The sequence below is a fragment of the Oryctolagus cuniculus genome, chromosome 9, assembly GCF_964237555.1.
Source record: "Oryctolagus cuniculus chromosome 9, mOryCun1.1, whole genome shotgun sequence".
NCBI classification, from domain to species: domain Eukaryota; kingdom Metazoa; phylum Chordata; class Mammalia; order Lagomorpha; family Leporidae; genus Oryctolagus; species Oryctolagus cuniculus.
In genome coordinates, this window is record NC_091440.1 from 97,918,285 (window position 1) to 97,943,252 (window position 24,968).

The 24,968-nt window shown below is 54.4% G+C and overlaps 1 protein-coding gene across 5 annotated transcripts in view; it reads left to right on the forward strand.

The window, feature by feature from the left end:
• IQSEC3 (IQ motif and Sec7 domain ArfGEF 3) overlaps positions 1-24,968 on the forward strand; it is a 105,140-nt gene that overhangs the window by 18,523 nt on the left and 61,649 nt on the right. For all 5 annotated transcript variants that reach the window (XR_007921003.2, XR_007921002.2, XM_002712787.5 and 2 more), the window contains exon 2: positions 11,606-11,689. Coding sequence is in view for 2 of the 5 variants with exons in the window: in XM_002712787.5 (XP_002712833.3) it covers positions 11,606-11,689 (84 nt within the window). In the remaining 3 variants the exon portion in view is untranslated. The remainder of the gene's footprint in view (positions 1-11,605; positions 11,690-24,968) is intronic.

The following is a 24,968-nucleotide window of genomic DNA, read 5'->3' on the forward strand; positions in this document are numbered from 1 at the left end:
GAGCCCAGCCCCAGGACTGGTCCTGTCCCCGGATCAGCGTCTCACCCCGTGCAGGGCATTGGCCAGACAGGACGTGGGTTATAGTCTTTGACCTTCACAACAGCCTACTGAGGGCCTTCCTTTTATGACCTCCCCTTGACAGCTGGGTAGACTGAGGCTGAAGACGGTCAAATCACCTGCCTGTGGTTTCACTGCCATCCTGGTGGGAAGGCAAGGACTGACTGCAGGTCTTCCCAAAAGGAAAGTTGCTGACGTGCCTTGAACCTGGCTGTCTCCCATGGTTTGAGAGGGAGGTTCAATGCCGTTCCTTCCTCACAGTGTCTGTGGCTCCCACACAGCTCCGGTTCCATGCAGACCTGCTCCCAGTACATGAGGCAACCCCCACAATATGTTCACAGGAGCTCATAACCAATGAACCGCAAACTTGGGGTCCAAAACCATCCTGGACCCCAAATGACAAATACATGCAGTGTGGGCAGGACTCGCAGGGCGGCTCCTTCCCACTCCAGACGCCATCAGCGGTGGGGGGGAGGGGGCTGACAGCGGCTGGAGGTTCTCTTGTAGCTGGCAAGGTGGCATTTGGTTCCTTTCCACACAGGCCTCTCCTTTGGAGTCGCCTGGGCTCTGGTCACCATCATGGAAAAAAGGAGGAGGAGGAGAAACGGGAAGAGGAGGGGAAGGAAGGGGAAGAGGAGGAGGGGGAGGGAAAGGGGGAGGGGGGTCGGCAGTCCACTTCCCAGGAAGCCAGTGGGGGAGGGTGTTTCAAGAAGGAGGCTGTGGCCCAGGGATGCTGCAGTTAGGCTGAGGCAGTCAGGATCTGGGGCTTCCTCTTGGATTTAGCAACCTGGAGATCACTGGGGATCCCTCTGCCCTGGGGAATCTCTGCTAGGGCTGAGGGGGAGGAACCAGAAAGAGCAATGGCAGGAGATCCCGGGGAAGGAGTTCCAGGCAAGCAGACGCCTCCTTCTGGGAGAAGGTGCAGTTATAACAAGGGGAGAAGAGTTGTGGCAAAGAGTGTTTCTGGAGTGAGAGACTTGAGCCTGCTTTGTGTGTGCTGAAGAGAAAGGGGCTATGCGACTAAGACCCCTGAAGACCAGCAGGGGAGGAGAGGGCTTGGAGAGGCGGTGAGCATCACTTCCTGAGACCAAAGGGAGAGAGCCCAGCACAGTGGGACGTGCTGGCTACTGCCGCTGCTCATTAAGCCAGGCTGGGCTGGAGTTCTTGAGCTCGCTGTTTTAGCTCATTTCCCCTTCATACAACCCTTAACTCTTGTTCTACTACTGCTCTGGTTTGGGTGTGCTGTGCTCCTGCCAAACTCATATTGAAATCTGGTCCCCAGGTAATGGTATTGGAAGATGGTGGGACCTGTGAGAGGTGGAGGTGATGGGAGGTGGAGGTGATGCGGAGGCAGAGGTGATGGGGCCGTGGCCGCCCTCCTGCAGGGATCGGCCTCAGAGTGCATTGGGTCTGGCAGGATGGGTCAGTTCTCCCGAGAGCACGATAAAGCTTAGCATCCTCCCCGCACTCTTACTTCCTGTCTTGCCACGTGAGCTGTCTTGCACACAGTCCCATCATGCCTTCTGCCTGTGTGACACAGCCAGGAGGTCCTTGCACCACACCACCAGAATCATGAGCCAAATAGACCTTTGATCTTCATCCACTACCCAGCACCAACTATTTTGGTATAGCAACAAAAAACAGACCAAGAGAATTATTAGCCCCGTTTTACAGATGGGGAGACAGAGGCAATGTCTGTACAGAGACAGCTTCCTACAGGCATTAGGGAAAGAAGGGCTGAGAAGGGCCATTGCAGGGAGGAGGGTGGTCAGCAGCTCCTCTCAAGACCAGGATGGTTCAGCAAGGCAGAGCAAGCTTTGGTAGCTGGAGTAGAAGGGTTTTGTTAGGTGCACCTGATAGACACCTGTAATACATAAAAGGGACCAAGTCAGAGCTTTGCTAACTGAGGTGCACGTGTCCATGCTCTGCCTCCTCCACTTTCCTCGTGCCCTGAACGGGGCCCCTGGAGCAGCTGGTAGAGCCCTGGGAGTTTTTGCAGCGTAAGAGGAAAAAGCCGGCCTCTCCAGGAACAGACATGAATTCTCCATGTGAGCACCTGAAGAAGTGCCACATGTCTGCAGGACAAACCTGCTTGGAAAGGAGAGGCAGGCTGCCCTGGCCTGGGACTTGCCCGTTCTTCTTAAGACCCCCGAAGTGTCCCCGAGGGAAAGAGAGCAGCCAACTGAATCAGAGCCAGCCAGGCTTCAAGTGGAAGCCTCGGTGGAGATTTCAGCCATGGGTAGGCTTGGGGCAGGACATCGAAGCTGGCTGACCGTCCCGGGTCTGGACGCCAACAGGGCAAGGATTCCTTCAGCCTTCTCCCCGGCTGCTGGAACAGCTACCACCACTTACCTTATTGTGATCTTTCTAATGCTTTTGGTGGAAGGCTGGGCAGTGGCAGATGGTACCAGTGAGGGAGAGAAAGCTCTCCCTCCCTCCACAGCCCTTAGGTCTGGCCCCCGGGGAGGGGCAGGACCAGGAAGGAAGTCCAGATGCAGCCTGCAGAGTTCCTAGGGGGCAGAGGCGCATCCCATCAGTGGCAGTCATCCTGAGATTTTGCATTTGTGCAGGGTTTATTATGTTGCTCCCTGGGTAGTTTCATATTCAAAGTCTCAGCAAATCCCCACAACTCAGTAAGACAAGCAGGGCACAGAGAGGAGCCTCATTTACCCTGAGCCTCCTCCCAGGGCCAGCAGGGCAGGGGAGTGGGGGACGGAGAGTGTCTACCCCACTTTCCCAAGCCGTTAGTCCCGGGTCTTGGGGTTCCCCAATTGTCCCCCTTTCTGTCCCCTGACATGGCTTTGACTCAGTGACAAGCCATCTGGTCTCTGAAAATGTGATCTAGCCATGGAGGAAAGGAAAATACACAGCGACTTCTACTATGGAACAGACTTCATAACCAGGCGCTCTGGGGGTTATGGGTGGCCATCAGAAATCTCCATAAGGCCTTTGATGAAGTAGCAAGAAATGAGAAGATGGAGACAACAATTTGTGTCTTTTTCCTGCTAAAATCAATTGTTATTTTGTATTTTTTTCTAAAGATTTTTATTTATTTATTTGACAGGTAGAGTTACAGACAGTGAGAAAGACAGAGAGAAAGGTCTTCCTTCCGTTGGTTCACTCCCCGAATGGCCGCTATGGCCGGAGCTGCGCCGATCTGAAGCCAGGAGCCAGGTGCTTCTTCCTGGTCTCCCATGCGGGTGCAGGGGCCCAAGCATTTGGGCCATCCTCCACTGCCTTCCCCGGACACAGCAGAGAGCTGGAACCCGGTGCCCATATGGTATGCCGGCACCACAGGCAGAGGATTAACCTAGCGCACCACAGCGCTGGCCCTGTTATTTTGTAATATTTTTTTAAAATTTATTTGAAAGGCAGAATAAAAGAAAGAGAGAGAGAGAGATCTTCCATCTGCTGGTTTACTTCCCAAATGGTCACAACAGCCAAATCTAGGCCAGATCAAAGCCAGGATCTGGGAACTTCACCCTGGTGTCCCACATGGGTAGTAGGGACCCAAATACTTGGGCCATCTTCTGCTGCTCTCCCAGGCGCATTAGCAAGAAGCTGGATCCAAAGTGAAGTAGCCAGGACTTAAACTGACACTTTGATATGAGATGCCAGTGTTGCAAGGGGCAGCTTAAGCCAGAAAATCAGTTGTTTAAAGAAATAATTGCATACCGTAAAATTCAGCTATTTAAGGTGCATAGTGAGTTTTGACCATTGTATGACCATCTCAGTTGAGAGACAGAACATTTTCACCAGCCCAAATGACTCCTTAGTCCCTCTTACTGTCAATCCTCCTCTCCCACATTGCCAAGCCTTAATCCTCTTTCTGTCATTGTAGTTTTTGTCTTTTGTGTGATGCTATCTACATAGAATCATGCAGGGCCAGTGGTCCTGTCTGACTCACTTTCTTGTTTAGTATAATGCTTTTGAAATTCACCCAAGTTTCTCCTCCTGTGAGCTGGTCCCTGTTTGTTCCTGAATAATATCCCATTCTACAGATATGCTACTATTTATCTGTTTACCACTTAATGGACATTTAATTGTTGCTGGTTTTGTTTGCTTGTTTGTTTTTGCTGCTATGAATGTGTAAATGGCCCTATGAATAGTTTTGGGTCTGTGTATGTTTTTATTTTTCTTCGGTAAATACATGGGGATGTAATTGTAGTGCATGTGATAAATTCATGTCTAATTGTATAAGAATCTGCCAGGATGTTCCAACTGTTGTCCCATCAAAAGTGCAAGGGAGGCCGGCGCCGCGGCTCACTAGGCTAATCCTCCGCCTAGCGGCGCCGGCACACCGGGTTCTAGTCCCGGTCGGGGCGCCGGATTCTGTCCCGGTTGCCCCTCTTCCAGGCCAGCCCTCTGCTGTGGCCCGGGAGTGCAGTGGAGGATGGCCCAGGTGCTTGGGCCCTGCACCCCATGGGAGACCAGGAAAAGCACCTGGTTCCTGGCTCCTGCCACCGGATCGGCGCGGTGCGCCGGCCGCAGCGCGCCGGCCGCGGCGGCCATTGGAGGGTGAACCAACGGCAAAAGGAAGACCTTTCTCTCTGTCTCTCTCTCTCACTGTCCACTCTGCCTGTCAAAAAAAAAAAAAAAAAAAAAAAAAGAAAAAAGTGCAAGGGAGTTCCAGGTGCTCCACACGCATGTCAACACCTGCTATTGTCAGACATAGATTACAGTCATTGTAGCAATGGTGTAATGCTATCTCATTATGGTTTTAAATTGTATTTCCCCTAATAGCTAATGTTGTTGAGCCTTTTCTCATGGGACTACTGGTCATCAGTATATTTTCTTTGATCAAGTGTCTGTTCAAATCTTTTGTACAACTATTAGGTTGTTAGTCTTTGTATTATTGATTTGCAAGAGTTCTTCATTTTCTTAACAGTGTCACAAAGAAAAGGTGGTGGGTTGTTTTTTTTTTTTTTAATGAAATCTAACTTGCCAGTGTTTTTCTTTTTGTGTTTTTGAACACATTCAAGAAATCTGTGTTTACTTTGAAGTCACCAATTATCTGTGTGCTGTTTGAGGAGCTGTGCAGTTTTGTTTGTGATTTGTGAGCTCCATTTAGTTTTGCTTTTTGTTCACAGTGCAAGACATAGATTGAGCTTCAATTTTTCCCACTTGCTAATCAATCGTCTCAGCACCATCTGCTAAAAAGATGATCATTTCTTCTGAGTTGTCTTGGTACAATTGACGATTTTTGCCCAGGGCTGTTTCTAGTCTCTCTCTTTGGCTCAGTCAGTCTGTTTGCCAATTCTTATGGCAATAGCACACTGTGTCACTTCAGGTGGCTTTATCTGGTCATGAAATCACACAGTATAGAGCTTGTTCTTGTCTAGCAAGCTTCTTTTGGCTATGCAATCTTCTCCACACCCCAGTTATGGGAGAGACTTTTGAGAAAGAAGGAGTGTCTTCTCTTCCTATTATCATGCTTAGATAAAGATGGCTTCCTGGAGCAGATGAGATAACAAAGAGCTAGTGGAAGAAAAGAAATCAAGTCTTCAGGTTCTACCAGCACCAGGGATGGTGGCACTAGGATGGCTGGGGCTGTGTGATGGTGGTGGTGGGCAGAGGCGGGGGAGGTACAAAAGACTTGAGGGTTCCTCCCTTTTCCTGGAACTCAAGACACCCCTTTCAAAGGCCCCTCCAGTTGGTTCCTCCCAAAGCCTGAGGTGTAAATATGCTGTCTTCAGCTTGGTGAACAGGTGGGTGAGGTCTCCTCCTGCAAAACTGCCCCTCTGTGCCCCCTGGCATTCCCTCCCTTTTCCTCCCACTGGGAGTCCCTGTCCCCATCCCTCTGCCCACCTCGCCCACTGCAGCACTGCACACACCATCAGTTCTTCTATTTTTACAGCCAGGCAGTGGGATTCTGTCTCAAGCTAAATATAGACATGCAAAGTTACAGGTGCACAGCCTCTCGTGATGCCGAGAGCCTGGCCTGGCTGAAGCTTGGCACTTGATGGCCCTTCTCCTTCCAGCCAGCCCGCGCCTCCACTCTGCTTCTCCCCTGGCCCCACCATGCTCTGATCATCACAGCTCTTTAAGAAATGGGACCCTCTCCGGTCTAGCCTCAGCATCCCTTGATCCTCCTGGTGCACAATGCTTCTCTGCAGACCCTTCCCTCCTGGCTTGCTTGAGCAAAGCCTTGGAACTCCCTGCTGTGAGCTGCTTGTCTCCAGCTGAAGAACTCAGACTCCCACTTCACTGCTCTCTCCTTCCACAAGTTCCCTGAGCTCCTTTCCAAGCCGTCCTCCTGGCAGGAGCAGGGAAATGCAGCCCGTGGGAAGCGTGGCTCTCGGGCCACAGGGTGCCTCACAATTTAGGTTTCACCGCACCATCCACCATCCTGCTACCCCAATACCCATCCGTCCTAGTCCGCTTTTCAATACTATAATGAAATACACGAGGCCGCCTAGCTTTATAAAGGAAAGAGGCCGTTTAGCTCACAGCTGGGGAGGTTCAGAGCCCACACGGTGTGCTGCAGGCTTCGGCTGCAGCAAGGGGCCCAGGGCAGATGGCAGAGGATGACACACCAAACCGGGAAGCAGAGGGAGAGGGGCTTGCCTCGCTCCCCCCACCACCAGGCTTTTCTAACAGGCCTGTCACGAGGAGACCTCCAAGGGCACGCCCCCAGTGAGCTAAGGGCTGCCTGCTGACCAGCCCACCTCCTTAACGCCACAACTGGGCCAGGATTCCACCCTCCTTACCCCATTACAGTTTGGGAGCCTAGAGATCCTGCATGAGTCTGGGGCCACACCATATTCAAACCACAGCCCCGTTGATATGGGCACTTGAGATTGCTACAGCCAGACAGAGATGTAAAGTCATGGATCCTGGAATTCGGTGTTCACAAAACCAGCTTTTGGCCTGGATGCCATAGGCATCCCTCTCACTGAGAATTCCAAGAGCCAATGGCTGAGAAGGGGCCATGTCCCTTCCACTGCCAATTTCCTTAGGTCCCCCACCCCTTACCTCCCCCTCCCCCAGCTCCAGAATTCCTGGGGCCTCAGCTAGAGCAGAAAACCCTACAGGCTACATGGCTACAGGGTGACATGATGTCTCCCCCCCGCCCGGTGGTGCTGAGAATGCCCCTCCCAGGCTCATGCTGTAGGGCAGGCTGGGGACGTGAAGGGCCCTCCACACCCAGCCTCACCCAGAAGGTGGCGACTACCCTCATCCCCGTGGGAACCTTGCTCCTGCCCTTGCTTCTCGAGTAGTAATGGGAAGCAGCTGCAGTCCGGGTCCCAGACACTCGGCTGGAAGGCCCAGCATCTTTGGGGTTGGTGAGACCTACTGGGACTCTTCCCGCTCTGCACCAATCTCGATTTCTGCCCCAGTGAAATGGGGATGCAGGGGCGCGTGAGGAATTAGGTACAGAGAGAATGTTCGGGAAGCAGATTCAGAGAGCTGTCCATCTCTGCTCTTTGACTGAGGGGACGTTTCTGGCCTCCGGGTATCCACAAAACACAGCCCTGCTGACTTCAGGGGTGCAAGGAACGTCGCTGGTGGAAAAAAGACCCCTTCCCGTCTTCCTGTCACTTGGACGGATGAGGAAAGTGCGGGGTCAGGACGGCGAGTGGGTAAAAGGCCACGCGTGTAGGCTTCCCTTCACCATGTGCCTTTGCATTCGCTGCTGTATTTATCCTGGTGAGGATTTCTTGGTGAACAAACTGAGGCTTTGAGAGATAAGGGGCTTGAAGAACACACCCAAGGGCTGTGAGCCACGTGTGGGCAGCTGGGACCCCTGCCAGAGGGCCTGCATGCTTATCTGGGCAGGGGCGGTGGCAAGACGTCAAGCCCACCCCCCTGAGGACAGAGAGACTTAAGGTTCTGTGGACAGAGTCAAGCTGTGCCCATGGGCCCTGCCTCACGTCCAGAAAGGTTGGGATGGGACATCCCAATCATTCCAGCAGGGCCCCTCCTGTCCTCTGTGCTCCTTCCCAGCCTCTGCTGCTCAGTGGTGGCAGTGGGCCCAGAGAGGAGAAGGGAGATGGGCCCAGGACAGCTGCTCCAGGGCGGCATCAGGCTGAGCCACAGATGCAGGCTCATCACGGCTCCTTTCCAGCTTCAACGAACAGGAACTTGCACCTGCGTTAACGTGGTGTGCTCTTAGCCAGGTGGCTCCCACAGTGGAATAGGCACAGCTGGAAGACGGACTGGCCAGTGCCTGGGGAGCAGCTCAAGGTGAATTGCTTCCTTGTGGGCCTCGGTTTTCTCACCTGCAAATTAGGCATTAGCTGCATTAGTTATAAAAGCTTTATTTATTTATTTATTTATTTATTTATAAGTCAGAGTTACACAGAGAGAAAAGGAGAAGCAGAGAGAGAGAGAGAGGTCTTCCATCCACTGGTTGACTCCCCTGTTGGCCGCAATGGCCGGAGCTGTGCCAATCTGAACTTAGGAGCCAGCAGCTTCCTCCGGGTGGGTCTCCCACGTGGGTGCAGGAACCCCCAAGGACCTGGGCCATCTTCTACTGCTTTCCCAGGCCATAGCAGAGAGCTGGATCAGAAGTGGAGCAGCCATGACTCGAACTGGTGCCCATATGGGATGCCTTACCCACTATGCCACAGTGCCGGCCTCTGCATTAGTTATTAATCTGTGGATTATAAAGTATATGTAATCAATAATCTAGTCACAAAAGTCCCATTTAAAAATTGCCCATGTCTTTTCTTAAAATGACTTCAGTATCCCTGCTAATTTCTGATATTTTCTGGTCCTTGTTCAAACCCATGTTGAATTTGTTTGTAGACTTAGTTCTTCAATTGACAGTGATAGAGAAGGGCAGGGGGTGGGGGAGAGAAAGAGAGAAAGGGAGAGGGAGAGGAACAATCTTTCATCCACTGGTTTGCCCCCCAAATGATTGCCAACAGCCAGGGCTGGGCCAGGCCAAAGTGGGGAGCTAGAACTCCACCCTGGTCTCTCACATGGGTGCAGGGGCTCAAGTACTTGGGCCATCTTTGCTGCTTTCCCAGGTGTATTAGCAGGGAGCTGGATATGAAGTAGAGCAGCTGGGACTCAAACCTGTGCTCTGATATAGAATGCCAGTGTTGCAGATGACAGCTCAACCCGCTGTTCCTTTTGATTACCCAAAAGACCTGGGAAAATGCACAGCTACACTCACCTTCCCACCTCCTCTCCAGCACTTGTCATTAGCAGGCTTTTGAAGATTTACCCATCTGATGGATGGAGAAATGGAGTTGTAGTGCTACTTTAACTGGCATTTTCCTGTTGACCTAGCACAGTGGGGGCACCTTTCCATGTATTTATTGGCTCTTTACTCTTCCTCTTTTGTCTACTGCTCTTCACTTCCATAACCCAATTTTTTCTACCAGGTTTGTTAAACATTTGTTGCAGTCAGTTTAGGATATTTCCCAGTCTATGCCTTATCTTATAACACATTAGGGCATCTTTTTCCATACAAGATGCTGTCATTTAATGTCAGCTAACATGTCTATGTGTTCCCTAATGGCTTTTCAGGTTCCTGTTTGGTTTTAAAATCTCCCCATATATAAGTTATATGCTTAAGTTTCCTTCTGAGCCTTTTCCAGTGTGCGTGTGCTTTAATTTAATCACATCATCTCTCTGGAATTAATTTTTGTAGCATTAAGATAGACTCCAGTGCTATTTTCTACCACAAAGACAGCCAGCCTCATCATTTAAGGCCTGCGCCCCAAGCCTAAGGGCTCCCAGAGGTGCCTGGGAGGTGCTGGGGAGTCTGGGAAGTGGCCTTGCAGCCCAGCCCTGACCATGGAGCTGTTTGGCTTCTGTTTACAAAACAGGCTTCCAGGGGCCAGCGCCATGGCTCACTTGATTAATCCTGCACCTGCGGCGCTGGCATCCCATATGGGTGTTGGGTTCCAGTCCTGGTTGCTCTTCTTCCAGTCCAGCTCTCTGCTGTGGCCCAAGAAGGCAGTGGATGGCCCAAGTGGGCCCAAGTGCTTGGGCCCTGCACCCACATGGGAGACCAGGAGGAAGCACCTGGTTCCTGGCTTTGAATCAGCACAGAGCCAGCTATGGTGGCCATTTAGGGGGTGAACCAATAGAAGGAAGACCTTTCTCTCTGTCTCTCTCACACTGTTTATAACTTTACCTGACAAATAAAAAAAAATTTAAAAAAACGGACTTCCAGTCACCCTTTGGTGTGGACAAAGGGTCCTACCTCTGAACTAAGTGTGGAAATCCCTTTCAGATGGCCCCCAGGGACCAGACAATGGGTCTGCACCACTGCATCCCAAAGGGATCCCAATGTTAACTCCAGGTTGGCTCACAGTGGACACCAAAATCCTAGCATGGTCAAGGTGTCAGGTACTTGAAATCATCATCTAGGCCAGCACCCTTCAGTCCCTCTGCCTTGAACCTCTTAGCCCTGGGGCCTTGGAGCCCTGCCAGACCACGTGACTTGGAGCCCCTGCAGCACAGGGCCTGGGCACCCATATTTCTGAAAATCTCCTGTGACAAATATGCAGCGAGGCTTGAGGGCTGAGAAGCACTTCTCTAGGCCCACTGCCCGATTTCCACAGTAATGAATGGAGACCCAGAAAAGGTGTCCTATGTTCCATACCTCTGCTGGTGACTGAACCTTGGCCCAGACCCCTGCCTCCTCGACAGGCTTCTTCCTCTCCCTCAGTAAATCCCTCCCCAAGGTCCCAGTGGTGGATTTTCAGCTGACAAAAGTCTCCTTGTGAGTACTTCATATCTTTGCTGATGATCGGCTCAAGCATGCTCAGCACATCGTGCAAGAACAGACCTGGTTCTCCCTCACAAGACCTTAGTGCGGAATCACATAGCAAAGAATTGTCCCACTGGGATAGACCCTGGCCTGGCAGTTATGACACCTACGTCCCATATTGGAGTGCCTTAGTTCCAGTCCCGGCTCTGGCTCCCAATACCAACTTCCTGTTAATGCAAACCCTAAGAGAGATCACACCTGAGCTATCACCATAGCTCAGCTACATGGGTCCCTTCCACCCATGTGGGACACCTGGATTAACCTCCAGTTTCTGGCTTTCAGGCATCTGTGTTGTGAACCAGCAGATGTACATCTGTCTGTTTAGTTCTCTGCCTCTCAAACAAATGTATATTTTGGTAGATAGATGGTTAGTTATAGAAGGCAGATAGATGATAGAGATAAATAGATGAGAGAGAGAGAGAGAGAGAGAGAGAGAGAGAGAGAGAAAAGAGCTAACTAACCATGAGAAAAGAAAGGGCAAGCAATGGTCAGTTGCTGCAGGAGAGCCCACTGCAGGGCAGGGGGTTTAAGGGGAGACTGGGTGGAGCAGGGAGGTGGGGGACACTCCATGCAGGAGGCTGTGTTTGAGTTGGGCCATAAATGATAGACATAACATCAATGGATCATGACCGCCCTCTTCCTTGGAGCAGTTTTTGGCTACTCAGTGGCATACAGGGGCTCCAAAGGCAGAGATGGGGGTAGCCAAACTTTAGGGCAAAGGTGCCGTAGCATCTGGTAGAGCCGGGGTCCAGCCCGCCTTAGCCCTCCTCCATCTCACTGCATCTGCCTGATCTTCTCCTTCTGTTCTGCCCACAGGAATGAGACTGTGCTGCACCAGTTCTGCTGCCCAGCTGCCGATGCCGAGCAGAAGCCTGCCTGCTCTGACCTGGCCTCCCAAAGGTGGGATTGGTGAACCCTCCTCCCTCCCCAACCCTTCCTTCCTTCCTCGGAAGCAAGGCACACACCATCAGGCCTCCTGAGTCTTGTGTGGTCTTGTTGGTTTCTAGCTCATTCCTTTCACTTTCATTTCTCTTCCCTTCCTCTGGACTCCAGATAAGTAATTCCTGCCTTTAAAGGCCATTATCCCCCATCATTCAAACCCCAAGGATATGCTTCTTCCATCTCAGCATCCTATGTATAATATGATTTTTGCCAACATCCAGGGAAATTCCTTTGTTTATACATACATGTTATGCACTCATACCAATCGCATGGTAGGGGTTCTGGACTCAGTGGGTCCCAACCAATTGATAGAGCCTGATCATCCTTCTAGATCAAAGATGCACACCCTCTCTCCTCCCACAAAGGAGCCAGGGCCACTGACCTTAATGTTAAAGATGTCTCAACCCTCACCGTGTTAGTTTAGAAGGCAAGAGAAACATTGAGGAGTCGGAGTTTGGTGTCACTGCCCTGAGCTTTCATCTTTGTTTTTGCTCAATATTCCAATGGCTCCTGTCCTCCTGACTCTGCTGGTGGGGTGCTCCATCTCTCTTCCTCCTTGCCCACACCCATGTCCCTCCCTCTCAACAGGATCTGCGTGCACCTCAGCCTGACACTTGGTTCTTCTCTTTTCCACCAAGCATTTGACCTCAGCTCTACACATTCCTCTTTTCTTGGCTTATTCTTGACTTCTTTTGAATTTCGATCTGAGATTTGCACCACTTCCAGTCTCCTGGGTAGGGATGAATTGGGGCAAGTGTCAGAACTCCCTGGGGCCTTCATTTCCTTCTGTGTGCGATGAAGGAATTGGCCTCTCTAGAAAGCAGCACTGACGCAGATGCTCACTGAGCCTCAGAGCAGCAGGCTGTTCCCTCTGCCTCATGGGGAGGGCTGCGGGGGGAGGCAGAAGACTCGAGAGACTGGCCCACAGTCACACAGTACCAGTGCCTGCACTTGAGCATCAGACAGTCAACTCGTACTGTTCACCATTGTCAGGCTTAAGGTCCAGTGATTCTATGTTCATTCTCCCTTTGTTCCTCAGACACTAACCAGAGACGGGGCCTGCAACCTTGGGGTGCACAAAACCATCCCCTGAAAGGCATTAGTGCTCACTTTCCCTTGAAGGGAAGGCAGTTAGGGTCAGAGACAGAGCAGGGCTCTGAGTCAGGGACAACGGGAAGTGAGCCCCAAAGAGGAGGCACACCTTGGGGGTCCTTAAACCCAGGCCTGAGAAAAGCATGGGAGTTCCTAAGGGCCATCAGGTTGTGCAACAGGAGGTAGAAGCGAAGGACCAAGAGCAGTGCTGATGCCCTGGGTGGCCACTGCCCGATTTCAGCCAGGCTGAGGGATGCAAAGACCAATAAGGCCCACCTGGGCCCCTGAGATGCTCTCCACCCAGTGGGCATTGGGAAGACCCCCAAAGGGTAAGTGGTTTACCTGGAAATGAGAACCAGAGAAGGAAACAGTGGGAAAGAAGAGGAGAGAGGCAAAGGGCAGCTCTGGGGGGCACCAGGGTGGCAGGGAGACGCTGAAGCACACTGGCTCCCTCCTGGGATGCCCCCGGCTCCAACATGCACCCTGAGTCCCCATCCTGAAAAATGCCCCTATTTTGGCTGTTTTGTCTTCCTCCCCACATCAGATCAGCTCAATTCAATGAGCACAGTAAGTGCCAGGCTCTGGGCAGGTGGGATAGCTTATACCCTCTGGAAACCCAGGCCTGGGCAGGTGTAGGCCATGGGGCTTCTCAATGACTTGACCATGGTATTTCCCTTCATTTCTTCTCCCGCCTCCCCTCCTGTGGACCGAAGTGCCTCTGCCCCTGCACATGCCTGCCCTGCAGCCCCAGGCCCCAGGTGGGAAGCAGTGGGAGGTGCTGGTGAGGGGCAGAGCAGGCAGGAGCACAGGCAGTGTGCTCCCCACCCAGACCTGGAGCTCCAAGGGAAGCCGAGTGTCTCCAGTGTTTGCTGGGGGTGCTAGGAAAACCCATTGTCTTAGTTCCTAAAAGCTTTGCTTTCTGCCATTCCTTTGAAGGGGCAGGGGGCAAGACTGGGGGCGGGAGGTGTTCTGGGGAGGTTGGGAGTGTGTTTCTTGAACATGGGTTCATGGAGGGGCCAGTAAGCCCCGCCTACTGCAGCCTTCCGTGTGGGGCAGGGAGACTTGTCCCTGAGATGACCCAGGGCTCCAGCCACTGTCTAGCACCCAGTTACCCCAGGATGTCCTGTGTGTCTGTCTGGTTTGTAGTTTCCCCAGAGCCTGTTTTGTCTGCCTGTCTGTCTGATGTCAGTTCCGTGGCTTCTTCTGGGAGGAAGGCCTGTGGATGTGTCCGTCCATCTGTGTGCTCTTGGCTTCTCAGGGAATTCCATTCTAAGCTCACCCCTCCGCCATCAGCCTCTCAACATCCTGCTCCTGACCCCGTCAATGATGCCTCTGCCGCCGCTCCCCTTCCCCACCCTCCCTGCCTTCCCCCAGCCCAGAGTTCCCAGCTGCAGAGAGTACAGCCCAGACTTGGTGGGGAGGGTCCCTCAGGAGGGCCATGTCCAGGCGTCAAGGTCGGGAACAGGCCAAGGGACTAGCAGAGGGTCTGGGTCACAAGGCCCTCTGGGCAGCCCATGGATTGCAGAGACCACTCTGCGTCCCCACGTGCAGCCCCTGTAGACTGACCTTCCCTGGGGGTTCCTAGAGGTCAGCCCGGGTGAGTCAGTGCTCAGGCCTTTGTGTTTGATTTACCCCAGGAGTCCCCTCTTCCTCTGCACCCTGACTGAGGCCAAGGACAGCGTGAGCATGTGGGGTCCCTCCCCTCCCTGCCCCACTGCGAGCTGCAGGCCGAGCACGAGACCCCTTCCTGGAGCCGGTGGGCCCTTCCCGGGGGGTGGGGGGGGGCAGACAGCTTATCTATCTGGAAGAAATGCTCCTTCCTGGAAAGCTACAGCCTCCCAAAGAAGCCCTACGAAGGCCAGGACAGCCTTTCCCAGCCTCCCGCAGGGGAGCAGCAGGGCCTGGGGTCTGGAGTAGCTCTGTTTTGGGGCCTGGAACCTGCCAGGGAGTGAAGCCTCCTGGAGTGGGAAGCCTTGAATCCGAGCAAGTCGAGAAGCAGTGGGGCCAGTGAGGGGGGCCTGCTGGGCAGCAGTGTTGGGCAGCAGGGAGCTGGGGTACAGGGGGGCGGTTACACGGCCAGGTTGTTTATGATGGGCTCCACTGTCTGCTGTTCCCCAGCAGCGCGGGGCACACGACCTATACCTGGGAAACAAGGTGGGGCCTGGGGTGGGACTGTGGCCACTTCCTCCCGAGAGGCCGGGAGCTGGTCCTCCTTCCTGCTGAGAGCTCGTGCCAGGACTTGCTTCTTGGGAGCAGAACGGGCTGAGAACTGCCCTGCTTCCCATCCCACAGGCCACCGCCAGGCTCTCAGTGACACTGCGACCTGAGCTGGTCGCAGCCTCCCAGCACCCAGTAGAACTGCAGGGTTGCTGTCCCCATGGGTGACCACTGGACCGCCAAGAGGAAGATTGGTTTCTGTTAGAGGGATGGGAGGAGGAGCATCACTAGGGAGGAGGAGGAGCAACCCAGGCCTGGGAGGGAGAAGGGGTCAGGGGTCCTGGGGCTTGCTCCGGCTGACCGAGCTGACTCAGTGTGGACACTTGCTCTTTCCTGCTCAATCCTGCCCCCCCCCCCACACACACACAGTGGAAGAGACATCAGGATTGATTAAACATGCGCTGGGTGGTGCAGATGCTACTTGGCCAGTCCCTTATCAGAGTACCTGGGTATGAGTCCCAGCTCTGCACGATTCCCTCTTCCCGCTGACATGCACCCTGGGAGGCAGCAGTGATGGCACAAGGAACCGGGTTCCTGCCATCCACGTGGGAGACCTGGATTGGTTCCCAGCTTCTGCCTCCATCCTGGCACAGCCCAGCCATTGCAGGCACTTAAAGAGTGAACCAGTGAGTGGGATAGCTCTTTCTCTCTCCTCTTCCCTCAAATAAATACATAAATAAAATTTGAAAATGCATTTGTGAAACCTGCCAGGGATCCTGCATTAAGCACACTATTTTATCTTCCTTAATTCTGTGAGCTGGATGCGGTTCCCACTTAGAGACAAGGACCTAGAGCTGAAGTGACGTCAGCGGGACCTCACTGCCCATCAGAGCTGGAGCTGGAGGGAGGGTCCAGGCGCAATCCCGCGCACAGCCTCTTCCCAGGGAATTGCTGCTGCACACGTTGATTCCAGAGCGTGCGCGCGAGAGAAATCCTCCCAGCTATTTCACACGATCTGAAATGACATCTTTTCTCTGGTTCTAAAGTGTGTGCGCCAAGGCCCCTGAAATAGGAAGAAAATAAAAACTGCATCCAATCATGAAGAATTAACCGCAGTTCGCATGTAGCGGGCAACGTTCCAATGTTTTTTCTCCGCAGTCCCCTACCCCTCCGTCCCCATTATTTGTAGCCTGCATTTCCCACGCGGAATCCTCTGCTCCAGGCACGCCCTCCCCGGCCCACCCCACCCTGGGGGCACGTGTGGTTCCCAAGGGCCCCAGGAAGCAACTGGGGACGCTGGGCTGACTCTAGGATCCTCTAGCAATGCCTGGTGCCTTTTGTGAGGATGGCTGTCAGGAAGAGCCCCGCACTGCCGAGTGCCCCCCCTGCCCCGCGGCCCTCCTCTCCCTCCTCGCCACGGCTCACCCCTGCTGGCCGCCAGGGGCGCTGGGCGGGGCGGCGTGAGCCAAGCAGCAGATGCTGACAGAGCGGGGCGGGGTGGGGGCGTGTCGCCGTAGAGGCTGCCGGGAACCCGCCGCCCAAGCGGCCGGGTAGCCGAGAACCCCGGTAGGGGGCTGGGGGCGCTGCCCTGGTCCCGCCTGGCCCCAGTCGCTGGGCTCTGTGCCCGCTCACCCCGGGGAGGCCTGGCGTGGGAGGGGCGGCCAGGAGCAGTTGTCTGCGTTGCCCTGAGGGCTCAAGAGTAGCTGAGCGTGGCCTGCAGGAGAGGTTGGGGTGCTGAGGCGGTCCCCCCCAGGCAGGACTCAGGTGTGAAGAGCCGGTGGGAGGGAGGCCCTGCCCATAGCCCGGGATGCGGCCAGGCTGGGCTCCATGCCTGGGGGAACCGTGTCCCCATGAACCATGTGACTTGTCGCCTCCCCTTTCTGCGCTGTGCCCCTTCTGCACCTTCCTTGCCAGATCCAAGAGGCCCAAGCAACAAAATTCATGTCCGTGGACCTTAACGCCAGGGGAGGAGACTGTTTTATGTTTCTAGAGAAAGGTTTATGTTTCTTCAGAAAGGTGCTACCTTGTGGCACTTGACCTCTGCCTTAGGAAGCTGTCCCCTTGGACTTCAGACTCACTGCCCTGGCCGATTCCCTGGTGTGACTTCCCCACCCAGGCCTTTCGTTGTTGTTGGGGAAGGTGAAGTGACAGAGAGAGGGAGGTCTTCTATCTGCTGATTCGCTCCCCAAATGGCGAAACAGCCCGGCTGGGCCAGCCCAAAGCCGAGAGCCCAGGACTCTTATCTGGGTCTGTTTGCCCTCCTCTTCTGCCTTCCCAGGCACATGGGTAGGTGACTGAACACAGATGTATGCCCCAGCCATTTTGGTGTTCTAACAGCAGGGAGCTGGATTGGAAGCAGAGCAGCCGAGACTTGAACCAGTGCTTCAGTAAGAGATGCTGGTGTCATAGGCGGTGGCTTAACCCACTGCACCACAGTGCTGTTCCCCCACCCCCACCCAGGCTGCCTGGGTTGTGCAGAGGGCACTTAGGAGACTCCTGTCCACGCCAGGGGCCATGCAGTGTTCTGACAGACCCCTCTCTGTGAGCGGCTTGTTTAGAAGATTCCTCTTAAACTTTTCTATGCCGTGTCTCCCACCCATGAGAGAGGGAAAGAGAGAGCCAGCTGTTGGTAGGGAACGCTTGCCTGTGCTCCGCAAGTGTGATCTTATTTAACCCTCAGGAGAAGTTTGTGAAATATGACTCCCATTTTTTTAAGATTTTTTTTTAACTTATTTGAAAGGCACAGTTAGAGAGAGAGAGGGAAAGGGAGATCTTCCATCTGCTGGTTCACTCCCCAAATGGCTGCTATGGCTAGGACTGGGCCAGGCAGAAGCCAGGAGCCAGGAGCTTCTTCCTGGTCTCCCACATGGGTGCAGGGACCCAAGGACTTGGGCCATCCTCCACTGCCTTCCCAGGAGCACCAGCAGGGAGCTGGATTGGAAGTGGAGCAGCCAGGATGCCCCTATAGATGCCAATGTTGCAGGCATTGGCTTTGCCTGCTACATCACGGTGCTGCCCCCTTTACTCCCATTTTACAGTCAAGAAAACTGAGGCTCAGAGAGACAGTGAATGCCAGGGACCAGAGAGCAGGTAAAGACAAGACCTGGGATTGGAAGCAAGCATCCAATGCACCCTCTAACTGCTGTCAGATGACAGCAGCAGAGGGCGGGGTCAAGTGCAGGAAGTGATGGGGGCAGCTCCCTGCTCAGGGCCAGTCCCCCAGAGGCCTGGTGTATGATTCAGGGACTGAGAAGCTGGGCCCATCCTGGCCTGCACCCTTACCTGTGAGGCTGTTTTCAGACCCAGGCAGGGGGAGCCATGACCGAGAGGATACTGTTAGGGAAAGGAAAAAAAAAAAAAAGCAGCTCTAGGCTTCAGTGGCCAAGGCAAGGCAGTTCTTCCAGCCCAAGAAAGCAAAAGCTGTGATCTGGCGCTGTGTTTGCTCCGAGTTCACTCACACAGCTCCGCCCAGTTGTCAGGGGGCGTGTCCTGGTTTCATGGACTGCAACCTTGTCCTAAGCTGGAGGATATGATTTTCTCGTTCTCTGGAACATCGCCATCTCACAGGCCTCAAGACTTCTGTTTTGATTGCTGTTCTTTTCTGAAAAAGAGCCATTCGTGTGTCTTTTAACCAGTAACACAACCACGGGACAACGCGTAACTTCAGTAAGCCTGTCGGATGCATGACAGGAAGGTTTTCCACGTGTTCCATGAAGCCAGAAGAGGAAATCCTCTATGACGAGATCACTGTAATGAGATCAGGCAATTCTCCCAAGGCCTTGGAAGAGGGCTTAAGGAAGGAGGGTGTCAGAGAGTCAGCTGTGTACCTGAGATGCTGATGGGGAGTTCTGCCTTGGACCATGAATGCCCACAGGCCAAAGCACTGGGTTTTCCCTTAAAAAAAGTATTTATTTATTTGAAAGGCAGAGTTATAGAGAGAAAGAGAGAGAGATCTTCCATCTGCTGGTTTACTCCCCAAACACCCATATTAGCCAGGGTTGGGCCAAGCTGCAGCTAGGAACCCATGGGTCCCCCCATGAACTTGGCAGGGACTCAAGTATTTGAGTCGTCACCCGCTGCCTCCAAGGGTGCACATCAGCAGGAAGCTGGAACAGGAAGCAGAGCTGGGACTCCAGGCGGATGATGAGATGGGGGCGGGGGAGTGGAGTAGAATCCCATGCAGTGTCCTAACCGCTGTGCTCTGTGCCAAATGCCCACCTCTGCAGGAGGGTTTTCATGGGTCCCCTTCAGGGTTGCAAAGGCAGTGCGGGGTGAGGAGGTGAGCAAAGGCCTGCTCAGAGTGGAAGATGAGCCCTGGAAGACTTGGGAGACACAGTCATGGTGCGGGGCAGGGCGTGGGCTGCAGCATTCAAATCCAATTTCAAAGCCTGGCCTGGCCACTTAGAAACTCTGTGACCTTGGTCAAATTCCTTGAGCTTTCTACTCCTCAGTTTCCTCATCTGTAAATTGGAGATGACAACATCTGGACACACAGTGAAGACTCGGTGGGCATCACTGATTTTAGAGCTGGATTTTCAAGGGCACAGAGGGAGCCATCAGCCACAATCAAGTCTAGGGGCTCTGTTCTGGCGTAGGAAGGCATGGGAAGAGTGGCCTGACTGCTTCAGGGGAGAGAGGCCCTGCCATGGCAAGCGGGAGGGGACTGGAAACCTTGCGTGTGGTCCATGGTCGCCCAGCTGTGCCCCCCAGAGAGAGGGGTTGGGCCTCCTTTGGGATCACGGCTAACAGGTACAGAGGAGGAGGTGGTCTTGCAGCCATGTGTTTGTGCCTGACCTGTCACAAATGCAGTGCTGGCTAGAAACAGTGCAGGATGAGAGAGAGAGAGCGAGAGAGCGCGCGCTCTGAGAACTGAGGGACCCATTTGGGGAAGAGATCACAGAAGCTTGCAGGTCCGGTCAACAGGCTCGAGGGGAGGTTTGCCAAACATCTGCGTAGGAGCGGAGATGACAGAAGCCAGCGCCCGTGGTCACCACAAAGGCTGGGAGGGGAGCGCGGGCAGAGACATTATACCAGGCACATCCTGCTGCCTCGTTTCCCGAGGGGAACTGTTCAGTCCTGGTAGGCAAAGGCTTAGGGCCTGGCCCTGCCCTCTGCTCTGCCCGCCACATGGGCTGCTCCCCGAGCTGGGGTCTCTGAGGCTTCCTCCAAAGCTGCAGAGACAGCAAGCGGATGTTCCACCCTCACGCTCACCGCAGCAGCCAGCAGCGTCCCTTTCTCCCAAATGCTCACAGCACTGACCCACAAAACTCCCAAGGAAACAATGTGGCCACTCAGACTGCTTGTGTGTGGTTTCTGCAGCATCAAGAAAGACTGAAGCTAGATGTCAGGAAGGACTTCCAGCAGGAACAGGATGAGAAGGAAGGATAGGGAAGCGGATTTAGGGAATCCTGCCCAATGGTAAAGAGGTGAATGGCCAGACCCACGTCCTATCCCACTGCCACTTCTGCCTTTCCCAGCTGTTGGGCCTGTACAAGGCTCCTGTGTTCAGCAGGCACACCCCTGCTTCCGTAGGCACTAGAGGCGTCAAAGACCTTCCCCTTGGTGCATGGTAAGACTGAGACTGTGAGGAGAGCTCCAGACCAAAGAAACACGTACACTGGAAAACGCTTGAGAAGTGTGAGTTTATTTTGACACAAATATTTTGGGGAAAATAATTTTTTGTGCTCTGTGGAAGAAGCGTATTAAGAAAAAGCTCTGTGTGTATTTCAAAATTGTTCCTGATCCAGAATAAATTCATATTGAAAAAAAAAGTTTAAGAGGAAATGAGAGGGAGAGCGAGCGCATGCTCCCATCTGCTGGTTCACTCCCTCCCCAGAGGCCAGGGCTGTGCCCGACTGGACAGCTCCACTTTCTTTCCTGAACATCTGCGTGCGAGAGCCCAGCCACAGTCGGGCCCTGAGTCCGCTCCAGTCCCACCAGAGGGGCAGGGGGCCCCTGCCTTGGAGGTGGTCCCTGACGCCCTTGGGATCCAGGTGCCTCCCTGGGCACCGTGCAGACTTGTCTTTGTGCCACACAGCCATCGCCGTTCGCGGTGGGGCGGCAAGGAAATGTCTGGGGATAAACGCAGGGTGATCAACGCAGGCCAGCCGTACAGGGCTCCTCCGCGGACTGAGGCCGGCAGAGTTCACAGAGCACTGGGGTCCCTCCCCTGGCTGTGGCTGGCGCTGGGGACAGGCGACTGGTTTTCTTTCTTCCTCACATCTCGGAGGGGGCTTCAGAAAGTCACTTGGAAGTGACATCAACAGATATATTCAGTGGGGGAGGCATTGGGGCCGCCACTTGGGACACCCATACCCCATGTTGGAGTGCCCGGTTGAGTCCTAGCTGCTCTGCTTGGAGCCCCACTTCCTGCCGGTGTGCATGCTGGGAGGTAGCAGGTGATGGCTCAGGAGCTTGGGCCCCTGCCACCCACGTGAAGACCCAGAATTCTTGGCTCCTGGTTTCAGCCTGGCCCAGCCCTGGTTGTTGAGAAGTGGATACTGGGCAGAGGATCTTTTTTCTCTCTTTGCCTCTCAATTAGAATGAAAATAATTAAATATATATATATATATGTAAAAGTAACAGTGTATCCCGGCGCCGCAGCTCACTAGGCTAATCCTCTGCCTTGTAGCGCCAGCACACCGGGTTCTAGTCCCGGTCGGGGTGCCGGATTCTGTCCCGGTTGCCCCTCTTCCAGGCCAGCTCTCTGCTGTGGCCAGGGAGTGCAGTGGAGGATGGCCCAAGTACTTGGGCCCTGCACCCCATGGGAGACCAGGAGAAGCACCTGGCTCCTGCCATCGGATCAGTGCAGTACACCGGCCGCAGCGCGCCGGCCGCGGCGGCCATTGGAGGGTCTCTCTCTCTCTCACTGTCCACTCTGCCTGTCAAAAAAAAAAAAAAGTAACAGTGTAAAAATTTCCAAAACCCATTCATATGAGAGATCTTAACTGTGATAGAAAGTGCACACTGTGAAAAAACTATGTATGGATTTCCAAATTGTTTTTCACCGAAATCCACTTGTCTTTTAATTCTGTTTCTCCCGGAAGCTGTTGAAGTCCCCGCCTATGTTCTATGTATTTCCGTAGACAAAATAATCCCTAACGCACAAAAGAGATTCAGCCGCGGCCTGAGCTCCCAGTAGCTGCAGCCAGAGGACTTCAGCCTCTGTGTTCAGGGCCGTGCTTGGAGGCTGGGGTTGCAGGGCCTGGGAGTGGCAGGAGCTGGGGCCCGCTTCCCCCAGGGCCGGCAGCACAAGCAGATGGATAGGGAGAGAAAATGCTGGGCACGCGGAGATGCACAGAGAGCTCGCTTAGAGGGCGGGGCATGCGTGAGGAGCTGGCCTGTGCTGCCATGTGCAGGCCCATTGATGAGAACATTGAGTGCTGGGACGTGCTAGGAGCTCGGGCCTCTGATGTACCATGAGCCTGCATGGCCCAGCTTGGGAGCCCAAGAGGGAAAGGGCACACTGAGGAGGGCCGAGAGAGCTTCCAAAGGAGGACTCTCGGGAGCACGTGAGGGTCTGTCTTGCCCTGTGGAGTGGGCTAAGCAGGGGAGGTTACCACACGGAGCCCCTGGGACAACCTGTTCCCCTGGCCCAACTTGAGCAAGTGGCCTGGCTGTTGTGGGTCTAGGGAGGGCTTGGCCCTGCAGAAGTGGCTGGGATGCCTTTTATGGGACCCACAGAGACAAACCAACCTGACCAGAACCTTCTGAAAATGCATTTATTTATTTTGAAGGTCAGAATTACAGAGAGCAAGGGAGAGACAGAGACAGAGACAGACAGAGAGAGAGTGCTTCCATTGGCTGGTTTACTCCCCAGATAGCTGCAAAGGTCAGTGCTGAGTCAGACTGAAGCCAGGAGCCTGGAACTCCATGTGTGTCTCCCATGTGGGTGACAAGGGCCCAAGCACTTGGGCCATCCTCTGCTGCTCTCCCAGGAGCATTAGCAAGGAGCTGGAATGGGAGTGGAGCAGCCCGGACTAGAGCCTGCGCCCACATGGGATGCTGGTGCTGCAAGCGGAGGCTTAATCTGCTACGCCACAGCACCAGCCCCATCTCTAGCACCTTGTGGAACAGCAATGGGACCAGAGCCAGGAGTCTCCAAGGAGCCAAGGAGAGAACCTAATGCAGGGCCCTGGGGAGCTGGGCCGAAAAGCACCTGCCACAGGAGCGGTGTCGGGGCAGCCTCCAGAAGCCATGTCGGCCCTTCTGCAGGGGTTTCTCCCCGATTCCTGGCTCCCTGCAGGGGCGGTGGCTGCCAAGGAGTCATGGACCAGGGACAGCTGCTAGTTTGGGCTGGCAGGGCTGTTTCCCACTTTGTCGCTGGGTGTTGGGGGCAGCTGGTGGCAGCGAGGATGAGCAGGGATGGAGCCCTGTGGACGTGGGGCCAAAGGAAGTGGAAGGTGGAGGGCGCTAGGCCACCTCTTCCCAAGGCCAATGCCTCTTGTCCCAACTGCCCAGTTTTACAGGGAGGCTGCAGAAGTCCAGAGAGGGGTCGTGAGCGGCCCAAGGCTCCGCCGAATGCGCAGGCAGAAGCGGAGTTGTGCCTGCTCCCGGCCCAGCGCGCCTCCTGCTACCTCGGGCAGTTTCCAGCCTGTCCGTGGACTCGCCATGCAGTGAATTTCATTCCCGTCCTGTAGCTGACACTGGCCCTCTACTCACCCACCCACTCCCCAGAACCGTCTGAGACCCCAAAAGATATGTGGTTTCCCACACCCAACACCTTCATTCTGACCGTATAAAAATCACCGCCGAGCCAGTGAGGGAGAAAAACAAGAGTTTAGCAAAGGTTGGAAAAGCGTGCAGCGCCGTGAGGCCTGGGGCAGCGTTGGTCTGGGGAATGCGTCATCTCCGCGCCCACAGTTACACGGCTGCAGAGGGGCAGCAGGGTCTGGGAGGGGCCAGTGCTGTCGGCCTGCTGGGCTGGAGGCATCTTGCAGGCTGAGGGCTCCTTCAGCCTCCAAAATACTCCCAGCAAGGTCCCAGAAGTTCCTACTGCAGCCACTGCAGAGATGAGAAACCAGACCACAGACTCGCCCTCTCACCTGCACGCCGAGCCAGAGAGAGAGCACTCATTGCCCCGAGTCAGGTGCCTGTGGGGCTGCACAGCCCCAAGCTGCCCCATGTCCTCTCTTCCTGCCCGCTCCTTCGGTACAAGGCTAGATTCTCATGGAGCCAGGCACATGGATCTGCAAGGTCAGTCCACCATCATCGCTGTCCAGGAAAGGAGGTGTCTGCTCCTCGCTACGAAGCTGCAGCCAAGTTAGACGTCTCACTCACCACCGCCCAGCTCCTGAGCGGCAGAGCCCTGCTGGGGGCCTGCCATGTGCTCTTCCCCGGGGACTAGGATCCCGCCGGAGCCCCAGCCTCTGAAGAGCTCTGTGGTGTTAGGTTGCCACCGTGCCCGGGGCTGCCCACAGGCACAGTTCTCTGCGCACGGAAGGTGCTCCGTGATTCTCTCTTCCTAATGCTGCTCCTCAGCCTGGTCTCTCTCGGAGTCCACTGGGACGGGATGTCCCTGACGCAAAGATAAAATTGGGTGTGTGTGAAATAATGGGCATCTCTCTGTGGCAAGTTCCCAGAACCCTTAGCAGCGGTATCTAGAACCCAGAAAAAGTCTACAGGTCTGGGCAGGGAGGCCAGGGGAATCCTGGCTATTGGGGGGGGAGGGGAGTCAAGTGTGGCAGTTACGCCACCACCAGGATGCCCGCATCCCGTCTCAGAGTGCCTGACTCTGCTCTCCATTCCAGCTTCCTGCCCATACACACCCTAGGAGGCAACTGTGACAGTCAAGTAGTGGGGTTCCTGCCACCTTGATGGGAGACCTGGATTGAGTTCTGGGCTCCCTGCTTCAGCCTGGCCCAGTGCTGGCCACTGGGGCATTTGGGGAGTGAACCAGCAGATGGGAGATGGAACATGCTCTCACTCTCTCTCTCTCTTAAATTAAAAAAAAAAAAGAAAAAGAAAAAAGAAAAAAAGGCTAGAAAGT